Source organism: Lissotriton vulgaris, chromosome 8 (genome assembly GCF_964263255.1).
Source record: "Lissotriton vulgaris chromosome 8, aLisVul1.2, whole genome shotgun sequence".
Lineage (NCBI taxonomy): Eukaryota > Metazoa > Chordata > Amphibia > Caudata > Salamandridae > Lissotriton > Lissotriton vulgaris.
The window spans coordinates 194249928-194274289 of NC_141696.1; the positions used below are offsets into that span (position 1 = coordinate 194249928).

At 45.9% G+C, this 24362-nt stretch overlaps 1 protein-coding gene across 39 annotated transcripts in view; it reads right to left on the reverse strand.

Moving 5' to 3' along the window:
- Window positions 1-24362, reverse strand: part of SYTL2 (synaptotagmin like 2) — a 411708-nt gene that overhangs the window by 12374 nt on the left and 374972 nt on the right. For all 39 annotated transcript variants that reach the window (XM_086933941.1, XM_086933940.1, XM_086933962.1 and 36 more), the window contains 3 exons: window positions 10987-11065; window positions 4183-4282; window positions 698-903 (listed from right to left, as the gene is read on the reverse strand). In XM_086933941.1, coding sequence (XP_086790067.1) covers window positions 698-903; window positions 4183-4282; window positions 10987-11065 — 385 coding nt within the window. The remainder of the gene's footprint in view (window positions 1-697; window positions 904-4182; window positions 4283-10986; window positions 11066-24362) is intronic.

Consider the following 24362-nt stretch of genomic DNA (forward strand, 5'->3'; position numbering starts at 1 on the left):
ACCCTCCAGGCTTCTTAGATCCAGTCAAGCCAAGCTGATCGTGGTGCCCAGATTTTAAAAGAGCCAGATGGGGAGGCAGAAGTTTCATTTTACATACAGCAAAGATTTGGAACCTGTTCCCCATTTCCATAAAAAACAGTTCTTCACTGCTCTTGTTTAGAAAGGCAGTGAAAACCTGGCTCTTCACGGCCGCCTCTTAGAGATCTTGATCGGTTCAGAACTCCTTTTTCGGTCCAGCGCCAAGACGCCTCTGGGCATTCGCGCGCGCTATAAGTCAATAAATCAAATCAAATAATATCGTTCAAGAGGCCCCATCATTGTGGTTGATTCTTTTTGAGTCAATACCATTTTCAGTCTCTAGTCTCAACAAATGAATTGCAAGGGTGGATGAATTGGATATTAACCCTCAGTCCTCAGTAATCCAGGAGCAGAGTCATCGCGTAAAGTAAGCATGACGCTGACACCAGAATTAGAATAAGCAACTGGATGGTCTTTACTCCTTGTATAAATTAGACAAAGAGAATCAATGAGTAGGTATGTCTTGGATATTGAGGTAACTTATTGCTGCATGTGTTTGACTATTACGGTTTCAGTAATAAACACCTGCAGCAGTCTCACTGTACTTCCCCATTACAAGATTGAATGTCTGTAAATTGTAATCCAAAGATATTGCTATAATCAATATGCAATGAGTTACCTGATCCTAAGCCAAGTCGTAGTCCTCCTATAAAGTGGTTGGACAACCGGTTGTGATCCCAGACTGTGAGTTCCACACATGCTTCTCGGAGGTCTTCGGATCTGAATCCATCATACACCATTGTGTGGTTAAACACCGGGTTGACAGTCTTTTCTATTGCTCGTGTTTTCTGGCGACTTTTTCTGCTGGTGTCTGGGAGAACAGCGCTTTTGGAGAAAAATACTTAAATTATAATACACACAATGTCAAAGCAAATTGTTCTTGCATTGAATTTTAATTTACATACTTTCTAAAAATAACAGCATATACGGAAAAAAACAATGTTACAGCAATGTTCAAAAGCTAGAAAAATATATGGTGAAAATGCACACCTACAGCAATCCACACAACCACGCGTACCCACCTGCAAACACACACCCACACATACACACACACATGTACACACAGAGGCACCTGGGATATGATGCCTGTCCCTACTGTTCAGTTGCATGCATTTATTAATACTTCCTGGGCTCCCCATGAAATAACCCACAGCATATAGCAATGGGTGTTTAAGATTGGTGGCCCCTGGAAAACTAGGGAATAAATGCCATCTGTTCAATTGTAGGAGGACGACACAAGAGCTGTGTTCAAGTCATTGCATTCCAATTAATGAGCAGACTCGAGGCCCTGCTTAGAGTCTGATGGAAGTGGGACATCCACCAAAAATTGGCAGACATCCTATCCGCCCTATTAAGAGTTTAAAGAAATCAATACACTCCATATAAAGCGGACAGGACATTGACTACTTCGAATATCTTCCATCTGCCCAACTATAATCCATCACCCAGACAAGAACAGGTTGAAGTAGTGCTGGAGCATACGCGCATACATAGGATAGGATAGGCATATATACAACACCGGTGTACAAAAGACCAGGAGCTATGGTGGGGCTCCGAGACTAGAGCAACTAAAGCACATCACCAGCTTCCAATGATAGAACATATATTGACAAAACCCCTCGACGTTTCTGTTCAACACGGACAGGATTACTCACTCAGTGAACATATATGTTCCACCTTGGCTATGCTGAACCCATGCAGTCCTCTTGCTGTCTGAACTGGGGTGGTGTGGAGTGCAAAAAAACGATGGATTTAGGCCCAGATCTCTGTACTGGGGTGAATGTATGACATTGTTCTGCATTCTGTCCATCAACTGTGGTTTTTGCAAATGTCACCCCGAGTGGGATGGGTATACTCAGACGTGAGTCCCATGCACTCCACACCACTGGATTCAAGCAAGCCGGGCTGAAGACGGCTGGAATGACAGAAACCAGTCCTCAGAATCTTGTTTCCGGTCCAGGGAAGGCATGGCTTGGCAGTTCGGGCTGGACTGTTCCCATGAGGCACAGGGTCAGACTGATTTGCATATCGCCATGTCTAAACTGGGGTGGTGTGGAGTGCAAAAAAAACGATGGATTTAGGCCCAGATCTCTGTACTGGGGTGAATGTATGACATTGTTCTGCATTCTGTCCATCAACTGTAGTTTTCTCAAAAGGACAGGGCAGATACCAAACCAGGATGTATCTGGCGAGTGAAGAAATGTCAACACTTAAACCTTATCCGAAGAAATTTTACATCCAATACAAAATACACTCAAACTCACAGTACCATGGAACGTTAATGTCAACAGTGTCCTGCAGACAGCCTAAGCCTACAAAATTGAGTCTGTTTCCTCTGGACTACCTATGGGGCACTATCATGAATGAGGACATATAACGCGGCTTTCCAGATGAACTTCAAGCCATCGGTCATTGGTTCACGTTTCAACTCAATACAGTCATCTTTCAGTGGTAGACACGTTCTACCAGGAGTCGCTGCATATTTACAGAAGAGAAACCAGGTTTGGCCTGTAAATAATTGTATTCTATTGTATTGTAATTGCATTTATATAGCACTTACTACCCCTGATGAGGCTTCAAAGTGCTTTTTCGGCGAGTAGCGGAAAAAAGGATTGCATTTAGATAGCACTTGTTACCCCTGATGGGGCGTTGAAGCGTTTTTTTGGCAAGTAGCACGTTACTCCGGAACCCAAAAAGGACTAGTGGTGAATTAGTATAGTGAAATATGAAAGTAATTTGAGTGGTGGATATGTTATTCAGTTATTTGGATAGATCAGGGTAGGGGAGGGATAGGAGAGGGAAAAAAGATTTGCATTTATATAGTGCTTGCTACCCCTGATGAGGTTTTGAAGCGCTTTTTCGGCGAGTAGCATGCTACTCTAGAACCCATAAAGGATTAGTGGCAATTTAGTATAGTGAAATATGAAATTTGAAAAGTGGACATGTTAGGCTGTTATTTTGATTGAAAATTACTTTTTTTTGGAGTGTATAGCAGTAGGAGGAGGCTTGGGATGAGTACAAAGGGATGTAGAGGGAAGAGTCAAAGGGAAGAGTTTAAAAAATGGTTTGTTTTGGGTGATTGGTATAGCAAAAGAGGTGTCCGACGATGCAAGTCGGTGAGAGTCTAGAAAGGGTTATTTGGGGATCATAGTAGTGGTTTGAGCTGAATGAGAGAGTGGATGTAGAGGATATATTGAGAGGCATGGGGTGAGAATAGGTTAGTGCATTGGAAAGAGTAGTAGAAAGGTTTGAGATGAGTCTGAGAGTTGAGGTAGAAGATATATTGAGAGAGGCATAGGGTGAGAAATCGGGTAGTGCATTGGATATGCTGAATTAGAAGAAAGTAATAAATATATAGGTCCCTACGTACATGGAAAGTATTTAGGTGCGTATCCCCTTCCATGCGTGCGTTGGCAAAACAGCAGTTGCGAGCACTACCTTCATAGTGCTGCACACGTCCGTTGGTCAACGCGGCCCCACTCACTCCTTTAAACCGCCGCACCGCGGCGGAAGTGCCGCTGCGGTTAAGCGGATAAAGGACGTAAGTATATGCAGATTAAAGATATTGATAGAGGTTTAGGGTGAGAAATAGGGTAGTGCATTGAATATGCTTTTTTAGGAGAAAAGTAATAAATAATAGATTCAAGTACATAGAAGTTGTATAGATGCATGAAGGAAGTAATTATATGTAGATTTAAGATGCATTAGATGAACTCTGTTTTTTAAGTGTTGTACTTAAAAATGTTTTTTTTAACATAATTATTCTACATGTTTATACAGAGCAATACACATATATAGGTACATATCTATAGTACAAATAAATGCTTATATACAGAGGGATATGCTGTATATTTCTGTTTGCGTATGGTGGTTATGTGAGGAAGAGCCAATTCTTGAGTAGTTTTCTGAAGATAAGGTGGTTGTCCATGGATCTTATGTTGGGGGTAAAGAGTTCCATAGTTTGGCTGCTTGAACAGGTAGAAATGGGTCCGAGCAACAGCACTATTAGATACTTCCTAATTATAAATGTTTATTTCCATAAAGAAAATCATCAGCAAATTAGATCCTGGCTGGAATGAACTACCTGCCTACAAGCATCCTTACCATTTAACAAACGAGTTGATGCGGTTGCCCCTCACAACTGGCAGGTTGCTGCAGCTTTTCACCCAAATCTGCACTTCTCCGTTAGAAGCAGCGTTTTTACCTGTAAGGGAAAAGAAATGCGCCGATCAATAATAATTTTCACTTGCAACAGACTTCAAGTTAAGGTTGATCTATTGCTTTCTTTATAAAAACAGCTAGCTAGAATGGGCAAATCTATTGCAAATGTAACGAAGGAGACAGGACACTGAACTCAAGGGAGGCACAGTTATATGGGATATGCTCCCATGGACCTATCTTGAGAAAAAAATGGCAGGGGACGAGGAAGATATGTTTTTTTTGTTTCTTTCTTAGTACATTCAATGCAGTGAACCAGATTAATAAAATAGAAGCATTCCTTAAACGATTCCATAAATACCGCTCATCATTGTTCTTTTAGGGAACAGGAATCAACATCATACAGTTTATCAGCAGATGACATCAGAGTTTACCACTTGTCACCACCATATGCCCCTTCTATTTTAATTATTTGAGGAAGGGCAAATTGTGGAAATTCCAGCCTGTAAATATAACTCCAAGGAGAATGCCAGGAATACCAAAGGTCAACCTGACAGTAACGTTGCATCAGATCTCTCATAACAAATGTACCTGATAAACCATCTGGTGATAGCCTGCACAACCACAGAGGGGTTCAGGCTCCTTCAAACAATTGGGGGGGGGGGGGGAGGGGGGGAGGGGCTATGTTGGTCTACAATGGCGAAAACTTCGTCAGATTGTAAGAACAATCATTGGCTATTCACAGGCAATACTGTATCCACCAGAAAAAGCATTACAGAAGGTACGTAACTTGTTCTTCTGATGGATACATCTGCCTGTGGGTTCCACACCTCTGAATTGAATCCCCCAGAAGTACCGCTCCTGCGGAGGGTGCCTGCCTACACCAAAATCAAAAAATCCTGCAGCACAGAACGTGCAAATAGCCATCCCTCCTCATCTCAGAGTCTAGGCAATAGTGCTTTGCAAAAGTGAGGAGGGAGGCTAAAGTTGCCACCTTGCAGATGTCTACAACAGGGTCACCCCTAGCTAAAGCTGAAGAAGACTTCGCTCTGTTGGAATGAGCTCGAATACCTCCAGGAGGCTCCTTCTTGGACAAGGCGTAGCTGATCTTGATACAGAGATAATCCACCTGGACAGTGTTCTTTTGTGGACAGCCTTTCTCTTCATTTTGCCCACATATCCGATGAAAAGTTGGTCATCCGACCCGAAGTCCTCAGTCCTGTCAAAGTAGAAGCTGACCTCTATCTTGGGGCCTGGGGAGGGGGGGGGGGTGGAGTCCCTCCTCCCCCTTAGAAGGGTGAGGGGGGAGGATAGAAAGTGGGTAAAGTGATGGATTCCCCTAGGTCGAAAGGAGTGACCACCTTAGGCAGAAAAGCAGCTCTGGTCTTCGAACCATCTTATCCACATGAAACGAGGTAAATGGAGACTTGGAGCTAAGAGCTTGCAGCTCACTCACCCTCCTAGAGTAAGTGATTACAATCAGAAATATTGTCTTAAATGCCAAGAACCTTAAGGGACAACTATGTAAGGGTTCAAAGGGAGACCCCATCAAGAAAGTGAGAACCAAATTCAAATCCCTCTGAGGCATAAAGGGAGTTGGAAGAAACCTACTGGTGAGACCCTTAACAAATTCATAACTATGGGAGATTTAAATAAAGAGGGTTGATCTGGTAAACAGTGAAAAGCCAACAAGGCAGAGAAGTAGCCTTTCACAGCAGCTACTGCACAATCCGGTTGAGTCAGAGAAAGCGAGAAACTCAGAATATCAGACAAATGGGCCTGAAAATAATCGATCGCTCTCCACACCACTTAACAAACTTGGCCCATCTACAGGAAATAACAGGTTTGGTGGAGTGTCTTCTGGTCGATAAAATAACGTCCAGCGCATCTGGCGGGAGAGAGAAAGAGCTCAAGTTGCCCCAGTCAATCTCCAGGCATGAAGGTACAGGCTCTGGAGGTGGGGGTGTGGAACCTGCCCCTGCAACTGTGAGAGGAGGTCTGCTCTGAGAGGGAGCCGGAGCAGAGGGTGCAATGAGAGGTAAAGGAGGTCTGTTTGTGGGCGAGCAATACAACTTGGCCCAGTCTTGACAAACCTTCCTTAGAACCAGAGGACTCAAGGGTATGGGAGGAAACGCGTAAAGAAGCTGTGAGCCCGAATCTACCTGGAACGTGTCCCTAAACGCTCCCCACATCGGATATTGGAGACTGCAGAACGACAGGCCATGCTCTCTTGAGTGGCAAAAAGGTCCAACGAGGGTACCCCCACATCCTGAAAATGTGATGGAGCACCTCTGGATGGAGACGCCACTCGCGATCTGTTGAGTACTGCCGACAGACTGCCTGTACCCATGTTCAGCTCTCTGGCTACATGATTCGCAGTCACGCAAATCTGATGGTGCTGAGCCCAGGACCAGAGTCATAGAGCCTCTCTGCAGAGACAATACAACCCTACTCCTACCTGCTTGTTGATGTACCGCATTGCGGTAGTGCTGTCTGTCAGGTCCTGAACTGACTGACCATGACGGGAGGGAAGAAAGGGCTTGAGAGTCAAATGTATCGCCCAAAATTCCAGAAGATTGATGCAAAACAATTTTTCCTCTGGAGACCATAGGCCTTTGACCTCCAGATCCCCCAGATTAGCTCCCCACCCTAGAGTGGAGGCATCAGTTATCACTGTGGCCACCGGAGAAGGAGGTTGAAATGGCTTCCTGGAGACAGGGTGCCGGAAAAAGTCCACCGTAAAAGCTCCGCTGCAGTGTCTCCGGAGATCCTGACCACCTCCTTGAGATCTCCATTGTGTTTAAACCACTGCCTGGAGGACATTCATGTGCCAGCGTGCATGATTGACCAACATTATGCAGGAAGCAAACAGACCGAGCAGACGCAAGACCTTCAGGACTGGAACAGCTCCATTCTGGAAAAGTGTAATCATAGCCTGGATGTCTTGAATCCTCTGCAAAGGCAGAAAGGCATGACTCACAGCAGTGTCCAGTACTGCCCCTATGAACAGGTTGCGCTGAGAGGGCACCAGGTGAGATTTGGGTACGTTTATCCAAAAACCCAAGTCGAACAACAGACGCGTTGTTACTTGCAAAGGATACAGAAACATTTTAGGCGACTTTGCTTTGAGCAGCCAGTCATCCAGATAGGGAAATTCAGGAATCCCCGACCTTCTGAGATGTGTTCCTACCACCACCATCACCTTTGTGAAGACCCGAGGTGCTGAAGTAAGACCGAACAGAAGGACTGCAAACTGGTAGTTTTGAGACCTCACTGTAATACGGAGATACTTCAAATGAGACTTCAGGATGGAAATGTGAAAATAGGCATTCTGCAAATCGATCGACAACATCCAGTCTCCCTGCTGCAATGACAGAAGAACCTTAAGCAGGGTCAACATCTTGAACTTCTCCTGCTTGAGGTAAAAATTCAAGACCCTGAGTTCTAGGATCTACCTCAATCGACCATCCTTCTTGGAAATCAGAAGTACTGGGACTAGCATCCCTGACCCCTTTTCTGCTCTGGAACCACCTCTATTGCACCTTTTTGCAGTAAGGATAGAACCTCCTGCTGTAGTAGCACCAGGTGCCTTCTGAACACCAACCCTGACCTAGAGTGGGGAACTCCCGGAAGGGTAGGGCTTACCCATTCTCCACCCAGAGATCTGAAGTAACAGTCCTCCAATTCCATAGAAAATGAGACATTGGTTCTCCCACAGGATAAACATGCTCTAGGAAGGAGCTAGAGCTGCTTTCCTGCTGCACCAGTTGGAGGGGCAGGACAGGAGGAGGAGACTTGCTACTGAGCCATATCTCGCAGATGACCTCTACCATTTCCCCTGTATGGCCTTTACAGGGGTTCATCTGCTGCTATGGCTGCTGCTTGGCACGAAAGGATAAAGTCCTACCAAAACCGCAACACCTGCAGTATCCAAAACCCCTGGACTGGGACTGGAGACCCAATGATCTTGCAGTGGCTCTATCTTTAAATTGCTTTAGCCAGAGCCCACTTTGGCACCGAAAAGTGAAGATCGGTCAAAAGGCAAGTCCAATAGGGTAGCCTAAACATCCGGTGAAAACCCAGACACCCCGCAGCCAAGCGTGCCTCCTGGTCAAAACAGAGGAACCCATTACCCTGGCAACAGAGTCCGCAGTGTCCAGACTCAATTGAATGACCTGGCGGGCCGCAGCTTGATTATCAGAAAGTACCTCAGAGAAATGGCCCTGAACATCTTTCGGAAGCTTCTGGAGAACTTCCCTCACAGAGTCCATCAGAGCATCGATATAGCGCCCCACCAGGCATGTCGCATTTGTCGACTTCAGAGCCATACTAGCTGAAGAGAATACTTTCTTCGCAAATTGCTCCATATATTTGGATTCCCTATTTGCAGGTGTCGATGAGAATTAGCCTGCAGAAGGCTTAGAGGAGCACAAAGCTTGAACTACTAAGCTCTCTGGTGACGGGTGCGTAGATAGTAAAGCAGGATCCCCAGGAGCCACCTTATACCTCCTCGCCACAGACCTGGACACTGCAGGAGCAGTCATTGGTTTCAGCCACACCTCCAAGATAGGTTCAGTCAAAGTCTCATTAAAAGGAAGTAGCAGATCCGCTACCTTCCTAATTTCAGAATGATACGAAGACACCTCCTGTGTTGGAAGGCCTTTTGGTAAGGAGAGCTCCCATTAGGAGCTGGATCCAGGCCACTAACCTCCTGCAGGCCCTCAAATGCTTGTAGAGGGTCGACAATCTCACCCTCTTCAGCCTCCTCCCGCTACTCTTGATGCTCCTCCTCTTCCATAAGCCTTTGTGCTTCCCTTCTCAACCTCATTCTCTGGACCGGTGTCGGCGGCTCTAGACGTGATGCTGGTGAGTTCAGGACCAGTGCCGACTGAAGTTCCAATGGGATAGTAGAAGATGCTGTACGAGGTCCTGCCGGCACCGAAGCCAGACGGAGTCAGCGAGGATCCGTTCAACAGCACTCTTCCCTGTAGGGACTGCACCTGCGTCGAGAACCTCGGCGTCGGGAGCAGCCAACTCCTCTGAGCCATTGGCATAAAAGGCATGCGAGATGCCTGAGGGAAGTGAGGTGGCAAGCCTTCCAGGGAGTATGCCAGGGGACCCATGGGGCCAACCAGCACACCAGCAGGGTTAGCTGCTCAGGCAATCAAGCCAAACATGGCATTGAGGAAATGCGAAGGATCAGTACCCGGTGTTGGGAAGGCAGGATATCCTGAATCTGGTACTGTGGGTTCTGAGTCTGCTTGAGGAGGCAGACTAATCAGCTCTGATTGCAGTGCCGGAGACCATAGAGCCGGGGGTGGAGTGGCCAGCGGTGGAAGAGTCTTTTCTCTCGGTGCCGGTGAAGCTCTTGGAGCCAGAGACTAGGCTGGAGTCACTGGAGGAGAAGGAGAGACTTCGTCCTTGCGATGATGCTGGAGAGCCAGAGAACCCGACATCAGTGTTCAATCCTTTGATGAACGGCTTTGAGATCCATGGCGGTGCTTCTTTTTAGGTTTCCTCGACGACTTCAAGGTATGCAGAGTTGGTGACTTGGACTGGGACCTCGACCTCCTTCAACCTCTTTTCTGCTTTTTTGCTTTAGCCATAAACAGCTTGGTCTCCCTCTTCTTTAAAGCCTTGGGGTTCATGCGCCCCACATGATGAACACTCCCCGATGCCGTGGTCCGACGAATGGCGCCACAAACAATCTTCATGGGCGTCAGTAATTGACATCTGACCCCCACCTTCCCTTCATGGCTTAAAACCGGACTTCCTCTGGGTTGCCATGATTGCGGATACAAATACACAAAGTAATTGTAACAAAGAAACTCCCACAAATGGATAGCCCTGAAAAAACGTTATTTCTCCTAAAATAACGCTTTCTCCTCCTCTTCACTATACACGATTCACTACTCTCCTCCGCAACCAACAAAGCCAAGAAAAATACTGCTGCACCCATAATTCTGGTTATGTTCATGCTTACAAGTTATGCCCTGCCAAAATATCTCGTAGACTGCAACTTTCTACTTCGTTATGATCAATGAATTTAGTCCACCTTGATCACCCGATGATACTAAATTCATTCAATTCCCCCTCTAAACAACCCATTCGGCCCATACAGTCCACTGCAGGAAGAGAAGAGTTGTATTTCCACAGTTGCCTTAAATAACTGTGGGGAAACGTCTACAATGAAGTTAAAGCCATGCACCATTGAGTTATAGCAGCACTTTTGTTTTTAGTGATGCTAATGTTATATTACTGTATTGCACGGTCTGTCAAGGATGCCTCTCTTTGGTTGAACTCATGGTAGGGGTGGTTATTGCATGCAGTGGAAGAGGAGCAGATCTGCAGGCTTTGATGTAGCGAGTTGATGGGGCATTAAACCAGTAGCAGCATGTCCCCGGTCCTTGGGATTAGTTTAGCAAGCCCATCAACCACCACCACCCTGTCCTTTGATTTTCACTTTATCCCAGCCTCCCTATCCCACCCCGCTTCTGTGTCATGACAAGCAGTCAGCATCTGCACCCAACTGGCCCCTTGATTGACTTCTCATACACGGAGATCAAACAACATGGGACAGTTGGCCAGTGAGTGGAGAGGAGCATAAACTCCCCTACAGCTACAACCGGTTTCATGACATAATACAATTATAAATGGCATATGCTGTCTGTATCATGTTTTGACCTACTTTTTAAGAGCTGGAATCCATAATTTAGTGGCATTTGGTAATCATCTTCAGTTATTACTTACCCGAGGTTGGCACTGTGGTGTGCCTGAGGGCGATAGTCATTTCACCCCTATGCTCGAGCCCCATCCCAGCAGCAGGCGTCTGTAAAGGTACAACAATAGTCATCAGGATGGCATAAGCTGCATCAACTTTGACAAAGCTTTCAAGTGCACACATCCAATACATTCTCCCCAATGAGAGTCTCTTGCTCTTAAAGGTGGAACAATCCAAGTGGAAACATTAGAATATGACAAGTGTATTTATAACTGGAGTGCCTACATCAAGGAGTTCCTCTTCTGTTCACCACAATGGCCAAACCCAGGCTGATTTTTGCTCACGTAAAATTGTAAATTGTAAAATTGTAAATTGATACTTGTATAGCGCACTACTCACCCGCAAGGGTCTCAAGGCGCTTGTACGAATACCGCTGTGGAACCCATCCTGGCTTTCCCTGTGAGGCGTCCACTCCTGGGCACCCCCACGGTGGAGGCCAGGCATCCTTAGCATTGTGGGGGCCGTTGTGGAGATTAAGTAAGCTACTCCCAGAGTTGCAGAGTGGTACTCCATGATTGGAATAGGCACCGAGGCGAGAATTATCAGGTCCGTGGAATTTTGAGCCCAAGACCCACCGAGGCGGGGAATTGAACCCTGGTCCCGGGCTAGACCTCTGCATCAGGGTCTGCCGCTCTAACCATTGAGCCACACTTCTCCACGTAAATTACTTAATTTAACATGCAGACAACTGGGGGCTAATCCTTGCCCTGCACCCATCTGTGTGTGACCCAAATGTGGCAGGATTGAATCCCAGTGGTTGCACTACCTTTCTCCACCTTCCAAATTCAATTAAGTGAATGACATCAAGTTAAGTACTAAGAACATCTATTATGTGCAGCTTGAGAAACTCTGGCTTATGTAGTGGGCTACATGAGTACCAATGATCATATATTCTGATTTGCGGTTATTATGACGCCCTATCACATGCTTTACTTAAATCAAGACATTAATTAGGTGCAGCCTTGATCTTTTAACAAAAAAGTATAACATATCAAGATGAGGGTACTTAGGACAATGTTGATGATCGGTTGAAACGTACGGAGATCATAGTGAAAGGTGGGGGTATAATACAGTTCTATTTTTCATGTAGAGCTGGGGTGGATGCAGAGCACTCAGGGATATGTGAAGTAGGTTTTCAGGTATGCATGTGGTCAGTGTAGCGGTGATAGGATTTCTGAGTAGTGCTGAACAAAAGAGGGGGGAGAGATCTCATGATTTGAGTTAAATCTCGTAGAGGGTTAAATGGTGTAAACACATGCTACCACTTTGTGTAATTGCGTTCAGTGCCTGTACAGCAGCAGATGTGTACATCGATACATGCAGCAAGAGATGGCTGCCCTATTCCTATGTATCTCATACTAAGTTCCATAATTGGCAATACAGACCAATAAAAAAAAGAGTCTAGTAGAGGATTTGGGGTAGGTGGAGGTACTGCATCTGGTACATACTGGCTTAGATACTGCAAGGAATTTATGGCTGAAGGAGTTCAGAAGTTGCAAAGGCGAACATAGGAAGAGAAGGTGCTAAGGACTGCCTTACAGACACTTTCAGCCATTCACGTGGTGTCGATTTGAAGAGGGGGGAGCACCGCTGGAGAAGTGGGAGAATGACTATAGTGCCTTGGCCCGCATCAGTCAGGAGGGTAGGGTTGGAATTAAGTTTACTCATTACCATGCAGGTGACGGGGGCTTAGACTGTGTGGAATAGGGGGAGAGAGCAAATCACTGATTATGGCTGTGGAGGTGTAGTTTGGAATTAAAGAACAGGTTGAGATTTCTGATAAAGTCAGATGATGCTAGAGTGTGTAATACGGTGGGAGGCAAAATGGGACTAAATTGTATTTGAGGCAAGAAGGTAAGTAACTTCTACTTTAGGTACATTTATCTCACTGGTTAGAGCCAAGTAACCACTACAGGTGTACGTTTATAATTGAGACATGTCAGAAATAAACAAAACTTGGCATGGGAGAACCATCCAGTATCAAATAGCAGTCATGCAGTTAGAAACCCAAACTCAGAGGTGGAAGAAGTATAGAAGGACATTTGTGTATCATCAACAAAGGTGGTATGAAAAACTAAAGTAGGATATATGTTGCAAGGGAGGTGGTGGTGTACATAAGAAGAGGAAAGGGATAAAGACAGTCTTGTGGGACTCCCAATTTAAATTGTGAGCATTGAGATTGACAAGAGATCTCAGGTGAAGTAATTTGGAATACAGAAAGAAACTGTTGTGCATGGTGCTAGAGGAGCCCAGTGGTGAATGTTGCCCTAGTCTTCCTAGAGTATTGGACTGAGTCAAACACTGCAAAAAGGTTGAAGTGAATTAAGGTGGCAGCAAAGTGATCATGGAGAGCAGAATTGATTTCAAAGTTGTGATGCATGTGTCAGAATGTTGCATACACACTGCAGAGTACTTGTTTTCTACAAGTAGACAATCTGACTATCTGTTTACATGACCCCATATTAAATTAGGCATCTTCTTCTAGGTGCACTGATTTTCCATTACAATGCATAAAATACAAAAGCCCTGGTATCCCTGAAGTGGAGAGGTGACCCAGAGAAAGGTCATAGTTAGTCCCCAGTTGCCCACAGACCGCATTCTAGGGAATGGCCTGCCCCTGGTGTCAGGAGACCTGGGAGGGGTGGCTGCCCTGGTCCCCTGACAGTTCTGTTTTCTGGGAGTACCACTGCCAAGCTGAGGCTACTGGAGCCCAAATAGAGCGGTAGGGTGAGGGAGCGTTGTTCTTGGGGTTCAGATGCTGAAGGAGAACTTGTGCTCTCAGCCGGGTTGGTAAAATAGACATAGTTTAGTCCTTAATGCCGGTAGGACATTTGACAAATAACTTCTGGCGTGGGATGTTTCCCCAGTGGGTTGACAGAGGTTAGCAATATTGTACAGATCCCCTGATGAAGGACTTCACTCCTTCATTTTACTAGGATGCCATAGAGATCAGGTAGCATGAACTTATAAGAGACAAAATAACCACCAAGAATATCAAAGGAAAGGAATAAGTGGATTTGTGCATTTAATCCCACCTGTGAAGCGTTAACGTTAGACAGTGTGGCCCAGGGGTCTCCAAACCGGTCCTGGAGGGCCGGATCCATGCCAGATTTTTAAAATAACTACATGAATCTCAAAGGGGATATCCAAAAAATCTGGCATGGATCCGGCCCTCCAGGACCGGTTTGGAGATCCGTGGTGTAGCCCATCCCCATCATGCCTGAACTGTATTTAAGTGTCATAGAAATACATCACATAGGGCTTTGCTGTATCTACTAAGGTGAAACCCTGACTCACAAAATGCCCAGGATCCATTTTTGCCCAGAGCTGGAATTCGTTTTGCAAAGACCTTGTAGCAAGGTCAGGAAGAGAGCAAGATTTTTAGGATGGCCAAGAAGCAGCAAAACCAACAGAAAGAAGCTGGTGATTCTGCTGTGAGCATCATTAGTCAGACCTGGACCAGACTGTCAGGTCTAGTTCTGTCCGCTAACAAAGATGATGTTACCTACTGTAACTAGCTCTGGTAAAAGATTCTGTTGATTTGTGTAGGATTCTGTTGATTTGTGTATTTTTTTAAAATAGTTTTAATTGAATTTTCAAAGACAAAAACGTAAGAATAAAGACAAAAAGCAATACATATCTGAACAAAAAATACAAGACAATAAGCAAAAAAAACTAAACAAGTGCATATCACCAATATCATCACTCTGGGATCAAATAAACAATACTGATAAAGAGGGAATGGGGGGAGGGGGAGGGAATGAGCATACAGGTAGGGTAAAACGCCTTAGGGTGTAAAGCGATTCGAGGGGGTGATAAGGCAAGCCAGCACATAGTTATAATAGGGTGCAGATCGTAGCATAGGCCTCTTACAACCACATATGGGGGGGGTCAGCAACAACGGACAACACCCACCAGCTCACGCATGGAATGAAAACAACCTTTGGCAGCGATTAGGCTTCAGAAGTGTCAGTATCAGACATTTGGCGTGCATGACATTGAGCGTAAAGACCCCAGAAACTCTTCGGGCGATTACTCGGTGGCCTCATCTCATTGTAAACCTCTGATTGAGTATGACAGTATAATATATCTCGCTCCCATTCCACCAGGGTGGGCAATGGTCCCCTTAGCCATCTCATCACCAGTCTGCGCTTGGCTAAGAGAAGGGCTAAAGCAACCAATTTATGCATTCCCTTTATAAGAGGCTTAGTGTATCCTAGCAAAGCTAAAAATGGGTAATGGGATAAGGTTGAACCAACAATGTCACTGAGTTTATGAAAGATAGAAGCCCTATACTGCGCTACTGGGGGCAGAGCCAAGCCAGATCATACAAACCTGCCCGGGGGGCGTCACACCGCTCACAGCTGTCGGTTTCCCGCAATCCAAACCGGCACAGGCGCAGTGCGGAATGATACACCGAATTCACAAACTTAAAATGGGCAATGTCTACCATTTATTGAAATTTGACGAGTAACTGTGCAACAGTAGAGCCAGACGTCGTCAGAGATAGGGGCGTCAATATCGGACTGCCACGCTTGTCTGGCTTTGTTTAAGGAGGGTATCTTTGTAACCAGGGCCGAAGTGTACAATTTGGAAATCAGCTTGCTGGGGCTCTGGGCGCCCAAAAGTAGTGTTAGAGGGGGAATGTCCAAGGGTTCCTGAAGTTCCTCTCCGAGAACCGCTTCCAAGGTGTGACGAATTCTGAAAAAATGAAATGTCAGTGCACTGTGGTCTTCGGTAGTACACGCTACCTACTCCATGTACGCACACGCCCACCTCAAAATAAGTCTCCCATAGACTTTATATGTAACTTGTTAAGGGAGTTAAGGATGCCCCTGTCTGAGCTGGGTCCCAGTCATTGGCACCACTCGAATTGCAGCCGAGGGGAATACAGCTTTGCGCCGTCGTACAGATCAAGGAGCGCATTCCATGTGTGAGACACGGAGTTAATGGGGTCAAGTATTCCATATCTACGGCAGGGGGTCTGTGTTAACAACAGTGGCAGAGGGTGTGGAGCCACCACAACCCCCTCCACATGAAGATGGGGAAACTCTTCAGGCCCATGTACCAAGCTATACGCGTGTGAGGCCTGAGCAACTCTGTAGTACAATTCCAGGTTCGGGCATTTAATCCTCCTGAGGAGTATGGGAGCATGCCAGTTTAGTCATTAGCGAGCGGAGGTTCCTAAATATGTGCTGTGGTAGAACACTAGGTATATTAACAAATAGGAATAGTAGGTGTGGGAGGATAACCATTTCCATTAGTACGATGCAGCCGGTCGAAGACATATCCAGCAATCAATGTCATCTGTGAGTTTCCCTATCACTGCACCATAATTGGCCCTCAAAATCCCATCCGCATCAGAGTGGATTTGGATGCCTAGGTATCGCACGGGTTCCGTAGTCCACTGCAGCGGGTATTCTAACGTGAATTGCTGTTTCGCAGGTGTCAAGGGGAATATGAGAGACTTATCCCAGTTAATCGTTAGGCTCGAAAGGACCTCCAGGACCACAGGAGATAGATTGACTTAGGGGGGCCTGACATACAGGAGTGTATCATCAGCGTACACAGTTGTAATAAGCGGATATCAGGGGAAGCGTAGTCCCCTGTGGTTGTGATATTTTCATAAAGCTTGCAGTAGTGGTTCAGCTGCAACCGCATACAATAGTTGAGACAGCGGGCACCCCTGACAGGTGCCCCGGGAAATTAGAAACTTGGCAGATTCTGCACAGCCGGCTCGAACACTGGCCACAGGAGTGTTATACAGCGCTGAAATCAACTGCAGATATACACCGCCAATACTGCGTTCATAAATTTCCATTCTATTGAATCGAAGGCCTTTTCGGCGTCAAGAAAGACTGCTGCAGGCTTGACCCGCGGCTTCACGTGCTGCAGGGCACCGAAGACCGTACAGATATTCTGCATGAGTGTGCGACCAGGGATGAACCTGGCTTGTTCTGGTCCAATCAGTTGGGGGAGAAGCGGGGACAGATGGTTCGCAAGTATTTTGGCGTATAATTTGGTATCAACATTCAGGAGTGATAGGGGGCGGTAGGAGGAGCATCTACGTGGGTCTTTATTAGGTTTTAAGAGAGTAATAATGAGCGCCTCACACATGGAAGGGGGCAAAGAGCCATCAGCGGCAATGTCGTGAAATAATGCGATAAGATGGGGAATAAAAAAGCCATTGAAGCTTTTATAAAAAGCTACTGTTAAGCCGTCCATACCATGGGCACTCCCTTCCCGCATGGATCCCAACGCGAGGCGAACCTCAGCTACCTCAATGGGTTGCATCAAGAATTCACGATGCCAGTTCTGCAACCACGGGTGTTGTACATATTCCTGCTAGTCAGCTATGTCCTCGTCGCTAGGGGAGAGCTTAGAGGGGTACAAATCTTGATAATAGGACCAAAATCGGGCACCAATTGCAGCGTTCTCCGTCAGCAACGAGCCGTCATCATCCTCTATCTCAACGACCGCTCCAGCTCCTACCCGGAGCCACGCCAGTGCCGCTAGCACCGAGCCCGGGCGATCAGATTCGCCATAGGCTCTGGCAGATGCGTACTTGCCCATATGTTTGATTTCTCGATCGGCTTCCTCGTGGAATTCGGCTACAGTGGACTTAAACTGTTCCCTAAGCGCTATGTCATCAGCTCTGGTCAGCCGTGTCTCAAGGTCGGCCAGACGAGTCTCTAGAAGAGTTAACACCTTGGCTGCTCCGGATATTCCTCTGCTGTGCTGGGCCATAATGATAATGGGTGTGGTCATGACGAGCTCAGCTCGTCATGAGCTCATGAGCACCGAAGGGGTTAAGCGATCACGGATACCGCGAAGGACTTCTGCATGGTTACTGATAGCAACTCCCCGGATATATACCTTAATCGCCTCCCATACCGTAGCGAAGGAGTCCACTGTGTCCACGTTGTTAGTAAAGAATTCAGAGATTGCTTCTTGTAGGTCAGAGCGGAAAACAGCGTCCAATAAGGAGTAAGGGGGGGAATCGCCATTGAGAGTGCGCCATGTTATCTAGAGAATTTGTAGGGGTGCATTATAATCTCGAGTAGTCAGCACCCACATATTTAGTGGACTTTACTAATGTAGTTTAGAAATGTAACATTAGGCCGGGGAATAGTGCAATATGTATTGATGTATTTATTAATTTTAGACTAATGTAATGCCTTAACGAGAAAGTAATGTTGGTATAATGTAGAAATGTAGTCACATGTGAAATGTCGTATTAACAATGAAGTGCCTTATTGAAGTATATTCGTGCTTATTAATGAGTGAATTAATATAGGCTTTGAAATAAAGGATAAGCTGCTTATATTGAAAATAGATTTAAGGCTTTAAAGTGGTGAAATGTAATGTCATGTGTTAGAAATGCATTTAATTGTGCAAAGGCCTGGGATAGTAGAGGCCTAAATGGATTTTTTTTTCCTTGGTTTTAACGAAAACGATTTCTCTCCGGGGAAGGCTGTCCTCAGCAAATGCTGACTTGTAACTTCGTATGTTGCAAGGTTTCTTTTCACGTACACTAGCCTGCAGGTGCAAGGCCATGGGCTTCGTTAGGTACAATAATCCATTGTTTAGGAGTTAGGATGGTAGGCACGAGTGCTGAGAAGATGCCAAGGAATTTGGGAGTGCAACATTCAGCGGAGAAGGTGCCTGGGACCCAAGGACACTCCGACGGACGCTTGATAGAGAGGTGCCATAGTGGAAAAATCCGAAGATCCGCACCTGCCAGAGGGGCGTGCCAAAAGGCGTGTCGACTGTTTTGGGGATTTTGTATTAGGAACAGCACCCGAGGGTGGAGGGCAGACTTGAGCAGATTCTAGAGGAGAGCAGACCAGAGACAGAAAGTGGGCTCCGGGGAAAGCAAAATGTGGGTAGATTGTGATCTGAAGGCAGAGTAAGGTGTAGGAAGGAGCATCTTACAACGAGCTTGGTAGCTGAGGTTACTTATGGGAAAGTGAGTGAACTTCTTAGGAAGTCTTCACTGCCGACACCTTGCTTGGGTGTAATGCCAAGTAGGGATGTCATCTTAGAGTTAGAGTAGGGACAGTCTCACCAAATTCTTTTCCCTTCTGTAAATGCAGTCTCAACTTCCAGCAGGAACTGTTATTGCTTGTCTAATGTTGCTTGAATTGACTTTGATTTTCATCTTGACTCATCTGAGACTCCTGCGTATGATTCGGTTTGTATTAGTACCAGTCTATTTATTGAATCTTTTGCTGAGATGTCTGCATGTTCAATTATTTTTGGCTTTGTAATAAATCTACAAAATTTCAGTTCGTAGTCAGTGGTCCCTTGAGTTAAATTGGATTTTGGTTGTAAAGCGGTTTAAAGATTATGATGTTAGAAATCTTCCCTCTACGCTTCTAAGACAGGTAAAAGGGTCCAGTCAGCCTGACCTGGGATTCGAGAGATTGGTAAGTAAAATCTAGATGAGAATCCCAGCTTCTACACCATAAAAATGGGGCAGGAGCGGCAAGCGAAAACAAGACTGGGGATTTGTCCGAGAAGGTGCAGGGGAGAACTGAGCAGTCTGACACCCTGGAAATCAAGTTGCGTGATATAAACCAAGTAGACAATGCGGGTATAGACGTCATGTGGTGCTGAATAGTGCGTATATCCTCCCTGGATCTGCGAACGTGACCTCCACACATTAGCTAGCTGCAATTGCAGAGTGATATCTAACACAGTTTTGGCTGTGGCAGAGAGCGGGCGGGAAGGACCTCGTGACCGGTCAAGAGCTGTGTCCATGATGCAGTTAAAGTCGCCCCCCCAGATGGTCGGAAGGAAGCTGCCGTTCTGGAGTAGTGTGAACAAGGATCTGTAGAAGTTTGGGTCGTCGTAATTTGGGCCATACGTGTTGACAATTAAGAATTCCCATAAGGGGCCAAAACATTGTGATATAGTGTATCTGCCTGCCACGTCTGTATGCAAAGGCTAGAGTCGGAGGCCTGCTTTAGGATTGATCCAAGTTAAGCCCCCCTGGAGTGTGAGGTGAAGTAAGCCCCATGGGAGGTATTCGTCAGTGTGTGCTTTGCCGGGAGGACTCCCCCCGGATGCCAATTCATCTCCTGGAGAAGCGCTACGTCTACTTCCCTGCGCTTTAGGTATGCGATAATCTTGTGCAGTTTGCGAACATCATTTCATCCCCTCACATTCCAAGTTAATAGATTTAGGCGCCGTTGCGCTTCAGCTTTAGGTGTCATCTATAACATGCAGCATACTGAAGCGGAGTGAAAAACAACCATGCAAAGGGATGCCTCGCCTGCCACCCCCCAGATCTTGTGAACAAAGAATGATGATCCAAGCATAAAATGTCAAGCAAGAAATTAAAACAGTACATAAACACACACCTCCCCCACTCATGCCCTGCATACCCCAACAGTGCAGTGGCAAGCAATCACCCACCCAACCCTTACTAAGATCGAAATCAACTGTGAGGGAGCCCCACCCACCACTACCATGAAACACCAAAAGTACAAAAGAGCGTAACACAGTGGGGCGGATGTTGCCCGGGTACACAAACTGAGCCAAACCCCCGCTCTTCCACCACATGCATATTCTATTCCTGCAGCAGCTGGTCAGTAAGTTCTAAAGAGCAGGGAGGGTACAGACCAACCCTGTCTGAGGGGAATGCAAAATATCAGTAGGGAAGCAAATCCCCTAAAAGCCAGTTGCTGTCTAGGCCTCATATCATAAGCAACCAGTAAGTCATATTAATAAGTAACTCTAAGACGGGGAAGATAGTGCAAAGTATGGTAACATGTGGTCTTGTATATTTCTCTAGCTAAAGGGGCCCAGTAGGACTTCAGTAAGTTCTGCAACCAAACTAAGAACAAGTGGCTATAAGAGCTTAATAACAGCATCACAAACAAAGGAAATATCACCAGGCACTTAGTCATTGTCGTCCATAGTTCCAGTGTCAGTATTCGATGGCGAGGAGGCGTGTTGAGTGTTCGGACGCCCGTTGGCTCTTTTCCATTCTGGGAGGGCCTTCTGAAGGGATTGCGGGGTCTTGATAAATACACAGCTTCCCATCAAAAAGGACTTTCAGTTGGTGGGTACAGCATAGCATATTCGATGTTATGATCCCGCAGTTTCTGTTTCATTGGGTTAAACTGCCGCCTTGCCTCCTGCACTTTTAGGGTGAAATCAAGAAAGAGAAATGTCTGATCCTTCATAGCGCAAGGGACCCAGATCACGTGCCTTCCTCAATGCAGCATCCCTGTCCCGATAGTTCAGGAGTTTTGCGATAATGGGGCGAGGAGGGGATCCCGGCTGCGGTCGAGGGCCAATCGACTGGTGCGCCCTCTCAACCACAAAGAGGAGAGAACGTTTCTGCGCCTAGGAGGAAGGTCAGCAGGCACTCAACAAACTGCTCCATTCCTCCTGTGGCAGTGAACTCCACTAGGCCCGTGATGCACAGATTGCTGCAGCGCGACCGGGCTTCAAGATCCTCAGCTTTGTCTCGGAGCCACGAGGGCACGTTCCATCTGCTTCTGTGTGTCTCCCGCATCAATCTGGGCCTCCTCCTCCTCAGTAATGCGGCGATCAGCCATGTCCAGGCGCTCAGAGTGTTTGTCGACACGCTCGGATACCCATTCCATTTGGTAAGCCAATGAGTCTATCTTACTGTCAATAACAGTCAGACCTCGTTGCATGGAGGCAATGATCTGTTTAATGTCCCCTATGGGCGGGTCGTCTGTCGCAGCGTCCATCTCTGAGGGGGGGCCTTCTGTGCCCTCCTCGTTGCGTTTCTCAAATTGGAGCTTAGGCTTGGTCCGATCAACTTCACCCATGTCGCCAGGTAGGTACTCGCTGCAACAGAAAGGTTAGGGACTTCCAAGCTCTGGCTTTTGCTGAGGGACTTTGGCAGCATTTGAAGAGCCAAGATTTTGTAGCACTAGATAGTTGCAACAGCCTCCTCCTGGGTCTCCTCTCTGCCTCACAGAATGCTTTAGTATATTCCTCCATTTTTCCTCCAGCTCACTGTCCCAAACTGAGTTTCCCCTCTCTCTGCACATCATATAGGCATGATCTCCGGGTTCCAGCTATAAATTCCTAATTCTAGTATTTAAATCCAACCATGAGTTCTCTGTATCCCACTTATCTTATATAGTCAATGTCCTTTTCCTCTCCGAGCAGTGCCAACACAGATTCAGCTTCAATATCCTAAATCCATGTCCACCTGTTAAAGATCCAAGCAGTTTTCCTTCCCTTATGTACAAACACAGGAACACCCATCTCCGGAGTCTAAAAGTAACCATCAATCTAGGCACTGCTAAAGAAGTCTGCAAACACCCCCTTGTTCAATAAGATTTCCTCATCTCCTTTGGCCTGCCAGGCTAACGTTGTGCACTGTGATCGCATCAAAGATCTGTAATGTATGTCTAGCATGCCTCCTTCCATTCAACATTTAATGTGTTGATCATCACCGTCTCTCTGAACGAATAGTTTTTAGGTCGTGCTTAAAAGGCTGCACGAGTTGACTTGTTGTGAAAAACCTATTGTGAAGTTATAGTGGGCTTATAGCCCACTCCTTGTTTACTATTGGTGGACTTCGCCATTCTTATTCGCTTGCTTTTTTTTATATGGCTTCTCTTCCTCTTCTTGTTTGTGCCTCGCCTAGAGTATATAGTTTTTGCAGTCTTTTTAATGGCCAGACTTGTATCCTTCCACTGTTCGCTACTAACTAGGGCTTTATTTTTCATTCTGCAATCCATGAGAGTGGATGTGTTTTCTAGCCCTCTCTCTGATTTGCTCCTTCCTCCCCTCAAATATCCAGATCTCATCCACGTGTTGGTGCTCCCCATTCCTCCCAGCTAGTCTGAAAAAAAAACAGCAAAAGGGATATTTTTGCTGGGTATGACTGAAGAGCAGACTTTAAGGGTTGTTTTAGGTCCTCGCCTAGAGTATATAGTTTTTGCAGTCTTTTTAATTGCCTGACTTGTATCCTTCCACTGCTCGCTACTAACTAGGTCTTTCATTTTCATTCTGCATTCCATGCAAGTGGATGTGTTTTCTAGCTCTCTCTCTCTCATGTGCTCCTTCCTCCCCTCAGATAGCCACACCTCATTCACAAGTTGGTGCTCCCCATTCCTCCCAGCTGGTTTAAAAAAAGCACAGCTTCCAGGGATATTTTTGCTGGGTATGACTGAAGAGCAGACTTTAAGGGTTGTTTTTGTTTTATGTCTTGTATTTCACATATTGCATGAAAACACAAGCTTTGGTGTACAAATGCTTTTATGGTACTGTGGGAAGGGCCATTGGCTGCACTTGCTAAGCTGGCATTTGAGGCAGAAAGTGTACTTAGCATGGTGTTTGTCCTGTGGCCCATACATCTTCTCTCCGAGCTACTACTGAAGACCAAAAGGCTAAATCCTGTGAAAAGCCAATTATGCCTTGGCAAACATTTTTCTTTACATTCTTACACTCCCTTATTCTTTATGAATCGTCTTCAGCGTTTCCTCAATGAAAAGTATTTGAAAAATAAACCAAACCATTTATACAGATTAAAAACATTGAATTTAATTAACAGTTTTTAAAAACTGTACAATAAATATGCCTTTCTTCCTTTATTTTCTTGGGTTTTCTTTTTACTTTTTTGTAAACAATACCTTACAGACAAACATGGACAAAGTTAACAGACTGCCAGTCCTATTTTAAAACGAGAACTATTGCATTTGCCAATGCTTGTTGATACATATAAGTCACGCCTAGGGGAGGCCCTAAACAGTTCATAGGCCGGGTGAAGTGTATTTAAAATATTTAACATGTACTTTTACATTTTACATGTCCTGGTCGTGAAAAACACTTAAATAAGTTTTTACTCCTATAAGGCCTGCCTCTCCCATAGGATAACATTGGAGGCACCGTGGTACATTTAAAAAGCTGTAACTTCAAATTGGAACAGGTAGAGAGGTTGCGTTTGGTGTCTAAAGAATTGTAATTAAAAGCCCTCTCAAATGGTGAAGTCAGATTTGTAATTCTCAAAATGCCACTTTAGAAAGATGGCATTTTCTTGTCCCAACCATTTGCTGTCTGCTGCCCGAATCCTGGGTCACATAACTAGATGTAGTTGGCAGTTGGCCTGTGTGTATTGCTTCCAGAAAGTGAGACAAAGGGAAGCTAAGTATTGGCAGCATGAGCCACTGAGACAACGACAGGCAGGGACCTTCACCTACCACACTTGCACATCACCAAGCCCCTGCCTGAGAACTCTCAGAAAGAGTGCGACACTAATTTACTGTGAACCCAGACTATCTGAGACCAGGACAGAGAGACAGGAAATTCCAAGCACGTCAGGGCGGGTGGAATCCGTTGGAAGCTTCTC